The sequence below is a fragment of the Lithobates pipiens genome, unplaced genomic scaffold, assembly GCF_037356315.1.
Source record: "Lithobates pipiens isolate NorthernLeopardFrog02 unplaced genomic scaffold, aLitPip1_a1.2 Scaffold_18, whole genome shotgun sequence".
In the NCBI taxonomy this organism is placed as follows: domain Eukaryota; kingdom Metazoa; phylum Chordata; class Amphibia; order Anura; family Ranidae; genus Lithobates; species Lithobates pipiens.
Genome location: NW_027507758.1, coordinates 470,620,341 through 470,632,442, shown reverse-complemented (window position 1 = coordinate 470,632,442; position 12,102 = coordinate 470,620,341). Strand labels below are relative to the sequence as shown.

The 12,102-nt window shown below is 41.3% G+C and overlaps 1 protein-coding gene across 1 annotated transcript in view; it reads right to left on the bottom strand.

The window, feature by feature from the left end:
- The window catches only part of MOGAT1 (monoacylglycerol O-acyltransferase 1), a 33,046-nt gene that overhangs the window by 15,748 nt on the left and 5,196 nt on the right, over nt 1–12,102 (bottom strand). Inside the window, exons 2-3 of the mRNA XM_077488306.1 lie at nt 10,699–10,838; nt 6,192–6,370 (exon numbers count right to left, since the gene is read on the bottom strand). Coding sequence (XP_077344432.1) covers nt 6,192–6,370; nt 10,699–10,792 — 273 coding nt within the window. The 5' untranslated portion in view covers nt 10,793–10,838. The remainder of the gene's footprint in view (nt 1–6,191; nt 6,371–10,698; nt 10,839–12,102) is intronic.

Here is a 12,102-nt window from a genome sequence, read left to right as displayed (position 1 = left end):
CCGCCTCTGGTGCTTCTACCGAATCGCTAATACGATCAAAGACAGAATCTTTTTTTTTTTTTTTTTTTTTCAGGCTTCCCAGCTTAGAGGTGAGATGTGGGGTCTTATTGACCCCACATCTCACTGTAAAGAGGACCTGTCATGCCATATTCCTATTACAAGGGATGTTTACATTCCTTGTAATAGGAATAAAAGTGATCAAAAAAATTATTTTTGGGGAAAAAAATGTCAAACTAAAATAAATAAAGTAAAATGAACAATAAAAAAAATGTTTTTTTAAAGCGCCCCTGTCCCCATGTGCTCGCATGCAGAAGCAAACGCATACGTAAGTCCCGCCCACATATGAAAACGGTGTTCAAACCACACATGTGAGGTATCGCTGCGAACGTTAGAGCGAGAGCAATAATTCTAGCCCTAGACCTCCTCTGTAACTCAAAACATATAACCAGTAAAAAAAAAAAAAAATTAAATCGTCGCCTATGGGGATTTTTAAGTAGCGACGTTTGGCCCCATTCCACGAGCGTGTGCAATTTTGAAGAGTGACATATTAGGTATCTATTTACTCAGCGAGTAAAAAAAAAAATCTTGATTTTGCAAAGAATTGTGGGAAAAAATGACAACTTCAAAAAACTCATCATGCCTCTTACTAAATACCTTGGAATGTCTTCTTTCCAAAAAGGGGTCATTTGAGGGGTATTTGTACTTTTCTGGCATGTTAGGGTCTCAAGAATTGAAATAGGCCGTCAGTACTTCAGGTATGATCCAATTTTCAGATATTGGCACCACAGCTTGTGGACTCTATAACTTTCACAAAGACCAAATAATATCCACCAATTTGTACTTATTTTTACCAAAGATATGTAGTAGTATAAATTTTGGCCAAAATTTATGAAGAAAAAAATTACTAATCTGCTAAATTTTCTAACAGAAACAAAGAAAATTCATTTTTTTACAGAATTTTCGGTATTTTTTCCTTTATAGCACAAAAAATAAAAAACCCAGCGGTGATTAAATACCACCAAAAGAAAGCTCTATTTGTGTGAAAAAAAGGACAAAAATTTCATATAGGTCCAGTGTTGCATGACTGAGTAATTGTCATTCAAAATGCGAGAGCACCGAAAGCTGAAAATTGGTCTGGTTATTAAGGGTGTTTAAGTGCCCAGTGGTCAAGTGGTTAAACTTATATTAGCTATGGATTCAGTCATGTATAGGTATCACTTTTTTTTTCCCCAGAGAGGTTTCAACAAAAGGGAAGGAGAGGAATGTACTTCAGTATCTCACAAAAGTACACCCCTCACATTTTTGTTAATATTTTATTCTATCTTTTCATGTGACAACACTGAAGAAATGACACTTTGCTACAATGTAAAGTAGTGAGCGTACAGCTTGTATAACAGTTTAAATTTGCTGTCCCCTCAAAATAACGCAACACACAGCCATTAATGTCTAAACTGTTGGCAACAAAAGCGAGTACACCCCCAAGACCCCTTTCACACTGGGGCCGTCCATTCGTTAGCACTAAAGTGCCGCTCATTTTAGCGCTGCTTTTTGGCCGCTATTAACCCCCGCTAGTGGCCGAAGGAGTTAAAACTGCCAATGTTGCAGCGCTTCCCAAGTGACTTTCATTGCAAAGGGCTGAAGCGTTTAGACAGCACTGTATACAGCGCTCCCAAACCAACCCAAAGATGCTGCTTCCAGGACTTTTTCTAAAGCACTCAGGCAGCATGGGAGGCAGGTTTCAGGAGCTATTTCAATGCTCAAAGTGTGAAGATTTTGTGTTACCTCCCTCATTTTCGAGCACTGCCTTAACCTCCCTGGCGGTATGATTCAGTCTGGAATTAGGTGCTGAAAGCGTTACAATTATTTTGAATGGAAATCTGGCGTTTTATTTTGTAGTCCTGTAATTCTTAGGAATAACGCTCTTAAATCTCTTCAAACCAGAGTCTATTAGACATCCAGGGTATGATAAAGTTTATAATACAATAAAGAATAATAAAAATTATTCAATAATGTAATCAAATCCTAAAACACTGAAAAAGGGACACTTTTTGGTTGCTATGGACAATCTCCAAATTCCAGGCAGAAAAAAAAAACACAGTATTTATATTATAAAAGTGCATGCAGGGCACTGCACAGACCACTAGGGACAAAGGGGGTGTAGCATTTTTTAATACAGCACTAATCTGTAAGATTACAGTGCTGTGTGTGTCTTTTTACTTTTTTGAATTTGCCGCCGTTCTCCGTCACATGCGATGTAACGTCGCAGGGAACGGAGCTCGGCGGCATTCGGCACTATGAATCGAGCGGAGGACAGCTCGATCACACAGTGCGGGGGACATGGTAAGTAAGTTTCACTGTGTCCTCCCCTGCATCCAGCGATGCGATCCCGAGTCTGGCTCGGGGTTACCGCTAGGGAGGCCCTCTCTCTTGGGCATGGAGTTCACCAGAGCTTCATAGGTTGCCACTGGAGTCCCCTTTCACTCCTCCATGATGACATCATAAATCTGGAGTATGTTAGAGACCTTGCACGCCTCCACCTTCCATTTGAGGGATGTCTCACAGATGCTCAATAGAGTTTAGGTCTGGAGACATGCTTGGCTAGTTCATCACACTTACCCTCAGCTTATTTAGCAAGGCAGCGGTCGTCTTGGAGTTACGTTTGGGGTCGTTATGTTGGAATACTGCCCTGCAGCCCAGTCTCCGAAGGGGTGGGGATCACGCTCTGCTTCAGTATGTCACAGTATATGTTGGCATTCATGGTTCCCTCAAACTGTAGCTCCCCAGTGCTGGCAGCACTCATGCAGTCCCAGACCATGACAATCAAACCACCATGCTTGACTGAAGAGACACTTGCCTTTGTACTCCTCACTTGCTTGCCACACACTTGACACCATCTGAGCCAAATAAGTTTATCTTGGTCTCAGACCACAGGACATGGTTCCAGTAATCCATGTCCTTAGTCTGATTGTTTTCAGCAAACTGTTTGCAGGCTTTGTACATCATCTTTAGAAGAGGCTTCCTTCTGGGACGACAGCCATGCAGACAGATTTGATACAGTGTGTGGCGTATGGTCTGAGCACTGACAGGCTGACTCCCCAACCCATCAACCTCTGCAGCAATGCTGGCAGCACTCATGCGTCTGGTTCCCAAAAAAACACGACCTCTGGATATGACGCTGAGCACGCGCACTCAACCTCTTTGGTTGACCATGGCTTAGCCACCGTGCTGCAGCTCAGTTTCAGGGTCTTGGCAATCCTTTTGTAGCCCAAACTATCTTCATGTAGAGCAACAATCATTTTTTTTCAGATCCTCAGAGTTCTTTGCCATGTTGAACTTCCAGTGACCAGTAAGGGAGTGATAAAGCCAACTTTAAACACACCTGCAACCTTGTGACCCCGGGGAGGGAAAAGTGCTAATTGGACCCAATTTGGATATTTTCACTTAGAGGTGTACTCACTTTTGTTCCCAGTGGTTTGGACGTTAATGGCTGTGTGTTGAGTTATTTTGAGGGGACAGCAAGTTTACACTCACTACTTTACATTCTAGCACATACATACACTATAATATACTTCAGTCCCATGGATGATCATTTTAAAATTTTGTTTAGACTAGCACAATATTTTTGAGTACGAAGTATTCAAATGTTTTTATGGCAACACCAAAAAAAACACAATATATACACCATCTACATTTAACTTTTATGCTGCAATCCATTTCTATAAATTGGCCAAAAAAATTCAGTAGAACTTAACGAGGAAGCTGCTGAGAGCAGTCACAAGAATCTCTTCCACTTCAGTGACACAAAGCCTTATATATAGTATGTTCCAAGGACATTGTGATCTCCAAATACAGCCCAGATCACACAGGTCTATTTATAAGCCTATTTTGAAATTCAGTGGCCTGTACTTTTGCACAGAGCAGCCCCGATCCTCCCTTTCTGGGGTCCTAGCTCATCTTCCTCCACCGAGTGCCCCTCTAACAAGCTGCTTGGTAGGAGGGCATTCGCATGGGCTTGCTCCCGAGCCTCTCCCCCCGTTCCTTTGTCAACGGCTTCTCCTACTCTGTCTGAGCTAATGAAGGAGAGATCATACAAGCCTCCACTCTTATGCAAGTCCCTGAATCAGGATACTGCTCAGGTGTGTATGGGGGGGGGGGGGGGGGGGGGGGGTGGTTTAATACATAGAATGCATTAAGGTAAGAAACCTTCAGCCTTTTACAACCACTTTAATGGTTATCAATTCTGCCTTGCAGCACTTGAGTCCAACCAGAACACTTTCCTGCATGTTCTCCCAGTGCTTGCATGGTTTTCTCTGGTTTCTCCTACACTCCAAAGGCATGGCAAGAGTTAGCTGGCTCCTGTCTAAAGTGGCCCCATACATCCAATGGACCTCAAGTTAACCTTAAGGTCCCACTTACACGAGAACAGACAACTGCCGGAGCACTTTACCTCTCGGGTAGCAGACCGTTCACGACCCAACTACGGTAGGGGGCAGTGTGATAGTGATTCAGTGCATCTCATACAGCTCTTTTTTTGTGTTTTTTTTTTTATACAAACTTAAATTTGAAATGCACAAAAGTATACTTCCATGTTGCTGTACAGTGACATGCAACTCTCTACAGCACGCTGTGATAAAATGCAGCATGTCTGTATTTTATCGCAGCATAGCTCTGTGCTGCAATACAGTGTAAATATGACACAGAAAACAATGGTTTTCTGTGTCCTTTCAGCGACAGGCGGTTTACAATGAAGTAAAATGCCTGTCACCGCGCTGTGTGGGAGTTCACGCTACGCTCCTTAAAAAAGCAGGGTCTGATGTGATTGTACAAGATCTAAACCAACTCACTGATTTTCCTAGTTATAGCTAGTAGTAGTTCACATTCAATTGGACTTTTTCTGTAATGTTCAAGAGATTTTGTAGCTTATCTGTCAAAAAAAAAAAAAAAAAAAAAACCCCAGCCTTAATAGCCACACCTTAATTCAGTGACCATGGAATGCGTAGATTTTGCTTGTCTAAGGGCTCATTTACACTTGCTTCGGCTTCAACACACATTAACAGCTAGTTAACACTTGCTTCAAAACAAGGCTTCGGACACACTTTGTTAAAACCCTGAACACTCATGTCACTAGACAAAAAATAGTGAGCTTACAGTCCTGTTTACACCTTGCTTTGCATCAAAAAATTATACTCCATGTTGCTTATTTTATTATTTATTTCAGGTACTTCTATAGCACTGTCAATTTACGCAGCGTTTTACATATATATTGTACATTCTAGAACATAAACATTGTACATTCACATCAGTCCCTACCCTCAAGGAGCTTACAATCTAAGGTCCCTAACACACATTTATACATACTAGGGCCAATTTAGAAAGGATATAATAAACTTACCAATATGTCTTTAGAGTGTGGGAGGAAACCCACGCAGGTGCAGGGAGAACATGCAAACTCCAGACAGTCGTGGTTGCGATTCCAACCAGCTAGGCGAAAGCGATATCCACTACATCACTGTGCTGCCCACCTTTATTTGTGCTTCTAAGCATCTTCAAAGCCTCCATAGAAGCCTCAAAGCAAAAGAAAGGTGTAAATAGGACTGTAAGCTAACTATTTTATTTAGTGACAGAAGCTTTAACAAAGCCTGTCCGAAGCCATGTTTTGGAGCAAGTGTAAACTAGCTCTAAGAGTATAATTGGAGATGTGAAGGTTGTAGAAGCCCTCCCGTTCTAGGTACATATTCCCTTTGCTGGTGTTGCTTGATTTACATGGCTAAAAAGGTGTGAACTGCTGTCAAATTGCTGGGGTACAGATGTTAAAATGATATAAGTGGAAGACAGATGCGTTTGCTCCTCTGTATGAGCAGACTGCGTGGAAGTGTAAGGAAACCCAATGAGCTCTGAGCTACTTGAGTTGTTCACCGTTTGTGAAGCTGAAACAGAGGCTCAATGGAAGAAACCCAATCTAGAACATGCATCATTAAAAAAAAAAAAAAAAAAACCATTGGGAGAATACCATTATAATTATATTGTTTTATAACTTGCTAAAATGATTAAAAGAAAGAAGTGAAACCAAGGTGCTTTTTCTATGACCCACACATATATTGCCTTTTAATTTATTAGACACATAATAGCTAGCATATCAGACAGCAGAAACATGGTCATGTAGTACATTAAGGAGGAGTTCTGCAACTTACTTCAATGGGAAAATATTCTTTGAAGTACTTCCACACTGTCCAGCTCCGCACCCACTCCGACCTGCGGCCTCCAGTTTGTGGGGTCTCCCAGTCCAAATAGAGCCAGAGGACATATAGAGCTATCAGGAGCCATAACCTGGCGAGTACAAGCATAAAGAATATTCCCACACAGCATTGCGCTGCAGAGAAAACATGGACATGTCATAAAAAAGTCAGTGCTAAAATATACAATAGTAGAATTGATGGTCTGTTCAAATACTTTTAATTTATAACTGCAAGAATCCAAATTTCTAATTCTTCTTACAAGTAAAAATATGTGGATAGCTTTGAATATGGCAAGGAAGGATTAGAAGGGAGTATTGCTGTTGGAGAGATTCCTTAACTTCTCTTCTGGGAGAAAAAAAAAAAAAAAAAAAAAAAAAAAAAAGTTCCCTCTACTTCAGCTCTGGATAGCAGTAAAACCAGACAGGGGTATTAACCTTTCCCCAGTCTATCCAAAATTAAAGGTTTTAGGGATGTTTACACTATGAAGAATAACTCCTTAGATCTCTAAATATAAGCCATTATGAATGTTGTCTCATTTTATAAAGCTAGGAGGCTTTCCAATATTCAAACTGGCAGACACCCAGAATTACTGATGGCTAGATCTGCGTTAAAATAAATCTGTCATAAGAAGAATATGGAATTTGCCATTTGTGACCCACTTCAAAATAATACTCGTTGTGGCATGTCATGGTTCTCCTTTGGCATTATGTACCGAGTCCCTTACCGAAGAAGTTTGCATATTAGAAGTTATGACTCCAGTTGTTCTGGGTGGCTCAGTTAGAAGGTACTAAACAATGGACCAGCATCACAGCCAGCCAATTAAATGTCAGCCTCTATATTTCTTTTAGGACAGGTTTCCTTTAATATCATTAAGCGCTATTGAGAGGCATGTTGAGTCTGTGCCTTTCTCGACTAGTAACAGCTATAAAAGGCCTAAAGCAGAACTAAATCTAATCAATTTAACGGTTTCCCAAAACAATTACATTTAAAGCATGTTGTAAATAAGACATTGTCACAGTTGCTTGTTCTTCTACCAAACTGTCAAGCCATGAAATGGCAGGTGTCATAACTGATTACATGTGCAGCATTATGGCAACTGCAGATCAAACAGAGGCAAAGATGGCAGCTTCCTGGCTGTAAAGGAAGATTTAGTTCTCCTTTAAGAGGAATGAGCACACATAGCATGTATGATTGTTTTTGACAACTGAAAGGGCTCCATTTATAAAGCTGTGGTTTAGCTTTACTGCTGCTATATTGCGATTATAGACCAAAAATAAGTAAAAAAAAAAACACAACGAAAAAATACACTGTATATTTATAAAGCAGCAATGATATAAATACCTTTGAAAGTATCTGTTTGATAAGTGCGAAAAAATACCTGTTCTTTGTGTCAGACATTAAGGCAAGCAATGCACGGTTCGAATCACGGGCAGTTCCTGCTTAACCGGCCGAGAGTTGAACCATGTATGGGCAGGCTGAATGTACCAAGTTAATCTATCAATTTGGGTACAACCAGCATGCCTTATTTTACCTGCGATTAATGCTAGCGGATGTTATAGCTGCTAACAATAATCACGTTCTTCTCCCGACGGGGAGGGCATCCCCTACCCGGTGAAGACAATGGCCCAGCAGAAGGGATTCCCTCATCAACACAATCTGTGTTTATCAGTGAATTTCTTTCCTGCACCCCGTAGAAAGAACCCCTGCAGGAAAGACGCTCTATGTATGACTGGCCTTAGAGCTGCCCTGTGCCTTCTGCTTTATCTTAAGGAGGGCAATTTGCCCTATAGTTCTTATCCTGAGACAGAATGGATTAGTCTCGATTAACATCCCCAAAATTATAGATGGGTGCTTCAGAGTCTTTAATAAAGCAAATTAATGCTGGCTGAAAGCTTTGCAAAGGCCATGTACAAGCCTAATGTACACATTGGCATTATACAAGTTGAAACCCATATGTAAAAAAACCTAAAGGGAACCCATACTGAGAGAATAAAGAAGTGTGTAGGCAGGCTGAGTGTACCAAGTTGATCGATTGTACCCAAGTAGATCAATCAGCCTGTCTGAGTCACATACGATTATTGCTAGCAATAATTACTGTCTTCCTCTCATTTTATCTTATATAGTGCTGTTCATTTAAAATAACTAGAATGAGTGTCTTTTGGAAGGTCAGCAACAAAAGGGTCCTTATCAGCATTGTTCTTATTGTACAGATAACAGCAGGTTGGAGACTGGAAAACTCCTGTGTGTTTGCATTGCTGGCAAAGCAATGCAGAAAACAAGATCACCATATAGGCAATTTTTCCCCAACGATATTATTGCTTGGTATCACAGGAAAAGCTGGAAATAGCACTACATACTGTATATTTAATGGCATGCATCTTAACTTGTTGTTTCATTAGCACTCAGTCTTGAAACCTTCCTAGAACAACATGTCCCACCTATTTTTAACTTCAGCTACACTGAATGTGTGATAAAGGTGAGTAAGAAACGACCTTGTGTTATAAAGTCACACATTGGTGAGTCACAAGTGTTTCCAAATAGTCGGATGCTTTTTCTCTAGATTAGCAATTTTTATGTGTGCTCTTCCATCTATCCATAAAATCTTTTCTCAGTTCATTTAGGTCTGTATCTAAAGCACAGCTTTAAAAAAGGAGAAAAATTACACTCCGAAGTTGCCAAAAGTAGTACAGAAACTACTTTTGGTAATCGGTGCTGAGCCGCAAATACAGTTTTGCACTGATTCGGATGGTGCCATTGCCATCAATAGCTGCCGATTTGGCATTACAATAGAAGGTTGGCAGATCTTACTGCTTGGATGGGGAGCAGGATGTGCTAATCTGCTGAAAGAATGCCTCCTGTGCTTCTTCAGTGAACTTTGAGGAAGAACTGCCCCCCTCGCAATGCTGTGGGTACAGGAGGTCAGCAAGATCCTGTTCAAAAGTTCAGACAGTTTACTGGAAAGTCCATCTTCTGGCCACAAGTGCACACTGCTTGGTTTTCAAGTAACAGAAATGTGCCAAACTACTACTCAATAATGTACACTATCTCACAAAAGTGAGTACACCCCTCATATTTTTGTAAATATTTTATTCTATCTTTTCATGTGACAACACTGAAGAAATGAATGCAGGTGCTCAGCATTATATCCAGAGGTTGTCTTTCGGAAATAGACAAATTGAGTGCTGCCAGCATTGCTGCAGAGGTTGAAGGGGTGGGGGGGGTCAGCCTGTCAGTGCTCAGAGCATATGCCACACACTGCATCAAATTGGTCTGCATGGCTACATTCCCAGAAGGAAGCCTCTTCTAAAGATGATGCATAAGAAAGCCCACAAACAGTTTGCTGAAGACAAGCAGACCAAGAACATGGCTTACTGGAACCATGTCCTGTGGTCTGATGAGAACGAGATAAACTTATTTGGTTAGAATGGTATCAGGCATGTGTGGCAGCAATCAGGTGAGGAGTACAAAGTCCTGTCTACAGTCAAGCATGGTGGTGGGATTGCCATGGTCTGGGGCTGCATGAGTGCTGCTGGCATTGGGGAGCTAGTTCATTGAGGGAACCATGAATGCCAACATGTACTGAGACGTACTGAAGCGACGCATGATCCCCTCCCTTCAGAGACTGGGCCACAGGACAGTATTCCAACATGCTAATGACCCCAAACACTTCCAAGATGACCACTGCCTTGCTAAAGAAGCCGAAGGTAAGGGTGATGGACTGGTCAAGCATGTCTCCAGATCTAAACTATTGAGCATCTGTGGGGCATCCTAAAAAAAACGGAAGGTGGAGGAGCGCAAGGTCACCAACATCCACCAGCTCCATGATGGAGACGTGGAAGAGGACAATGGCAACCTGTGACACTCTGGTGAAGGCCATGCCCAAGAGGGTTAAGGCAGTGCTGGAAAATATGGTGGCCACACAAAAAAAATTGACACTTTGGACATTTTCACTTAGGGGTGTACTCACTTTTATGCCAGCAGTTTAGACATTAATGGCTGTGTGTTGAGTTATTTTGAGGGGGCAGCTAATTTAGTTATACAACCTGTACACTCACTACTTTACATTGTAGCAAAGTGTCATTTCTTCAGTGTTGTCACATGAAATGATAGAATAAAATATTTACAAAAATGTGAGGGGTGTACTCGTGAGATACTATACATCCACTATGCCTATATTACAGTGTTGGTAATGTAAAATAGTTTAATAGCTAAAAGCACAAATATGCGAGTAAGTATTTCAAGTGACTGCCATAAAGAGATATAAAATAAATGTAGTGTAGTATTGGTTGCAATATTTTCCAGTACACAGCTATCCTTCTCTATAGTAATCCCTGTATCTTTAAATTTACAATTAACGTGCAACATCATAGATGCTATGGCATGTTATTGTTCTACTTACTGAATTACAGCTTAAATATTGCCTATGAAAGTATGCTAATACAAGCTTTATTAATGGCCTTACCCAGTAACAAAAAAGAGAAGACCCACTGAGACACAGCTGCCGTCTGCAGCCTCCGGGTCAGGGGGATATTGAGAGGTGCAAACTCTACCTTCATATTGGTCTATTTACTTTTCCTGCGAGACCCCCTGGTTCATCAGACCCTGTAAAAAAAAAAAAAAAAAAAAAATACAACAAAAAATATATTAAATCTAAAGGAAGCATTGGTTAACACAGTCACTGTCACATGCTAGCAATAGTGCAGGTTTCAGGGCCTTATCACTGGCATAAGTTAAACAGCTAGAGCAACTCAATGCTTGGAGAGCTGCCTCCTTGTTTTCAACAAGATTTAATGGCCATGAGTAGCACACACATACCTGGAAGGGAAAGGAGGATTACTTGCTCTCTCCGTACTAGAAATACAGTATAGGAATCTACATGCAGCCACACACTATTTTTACAGTCTCACTTACTTCAAAAAAAAAAAAAAAAAAGTGAATGAGAGCTGCATATCTGCAGAATAAAAATGTTATAGGAATAAAGATTTCATCAGGCTAGAGTGGCTCATCATTACTCCCATGTACTTGGGGCAGATTCACACCAGAATTGCACAGGAACACGGGAGGAGGTGAAACTTACCAGTCCTTAGATGTGGTTAAAAAGTGCAGAATGGAATATTTTTTAAAATAGATTTGTTATGTTACAAATTTCATTTACTTAACAAAATTTTTTATTTTTTTTGCATCGTTATAAAAATGATCGACCGATTAGAATTCTATGTGAAGAATAGCTGCTTGTTAGAGAACAAGCCAGCCGCCACATCCTTAACAACCGATGACTCATCAGCTCTCAGCAGGCTTCCCCACTGAGAGCTGAAATGTAAATCGAAGAATGGCGGCAGAGCACACGCCCCTCCCTAAACCATAACAGGCCACATGCCCTCAACGTAACCCCACCCCAAAGCACTTTGCCTGACCCCCCCCCCCCCCCCCTATATGAATGTATGGGATACACAGTACAAGTATTTGTCAATTCCATTAAAAAAAAAAAAAAAAAAAAAAAAAAAAAAAACATACAAATACAACACACACATACACACCTTCAGTCTCAAAGGCTCCTGCCATCTAACATTTCTTAAATTGCTAAGGGGCGGGGAGCAGAAAGCACCCCCCCCCCAATGTTGAAGGCATGTGGCCTGGTATGTTTCAGGGGGATGGGGGTGCGCTCGCTCATCGCCCCCCCCCCCCCCGGCCTGCATGCTCGGATAAGGTTCTGGTATTGATTTTGGGGGGGGGGGGGGGTGGGGGATGGAACCTAATGCCATTTAAAAAAAATAATTTTAGCATGGGGTTCATCTTATAATCCAGGGCTCGACAAAACCCAGGCGCCAGGTCGCATTTGCGACTAGAATTAGCGACCTGGCGCAGC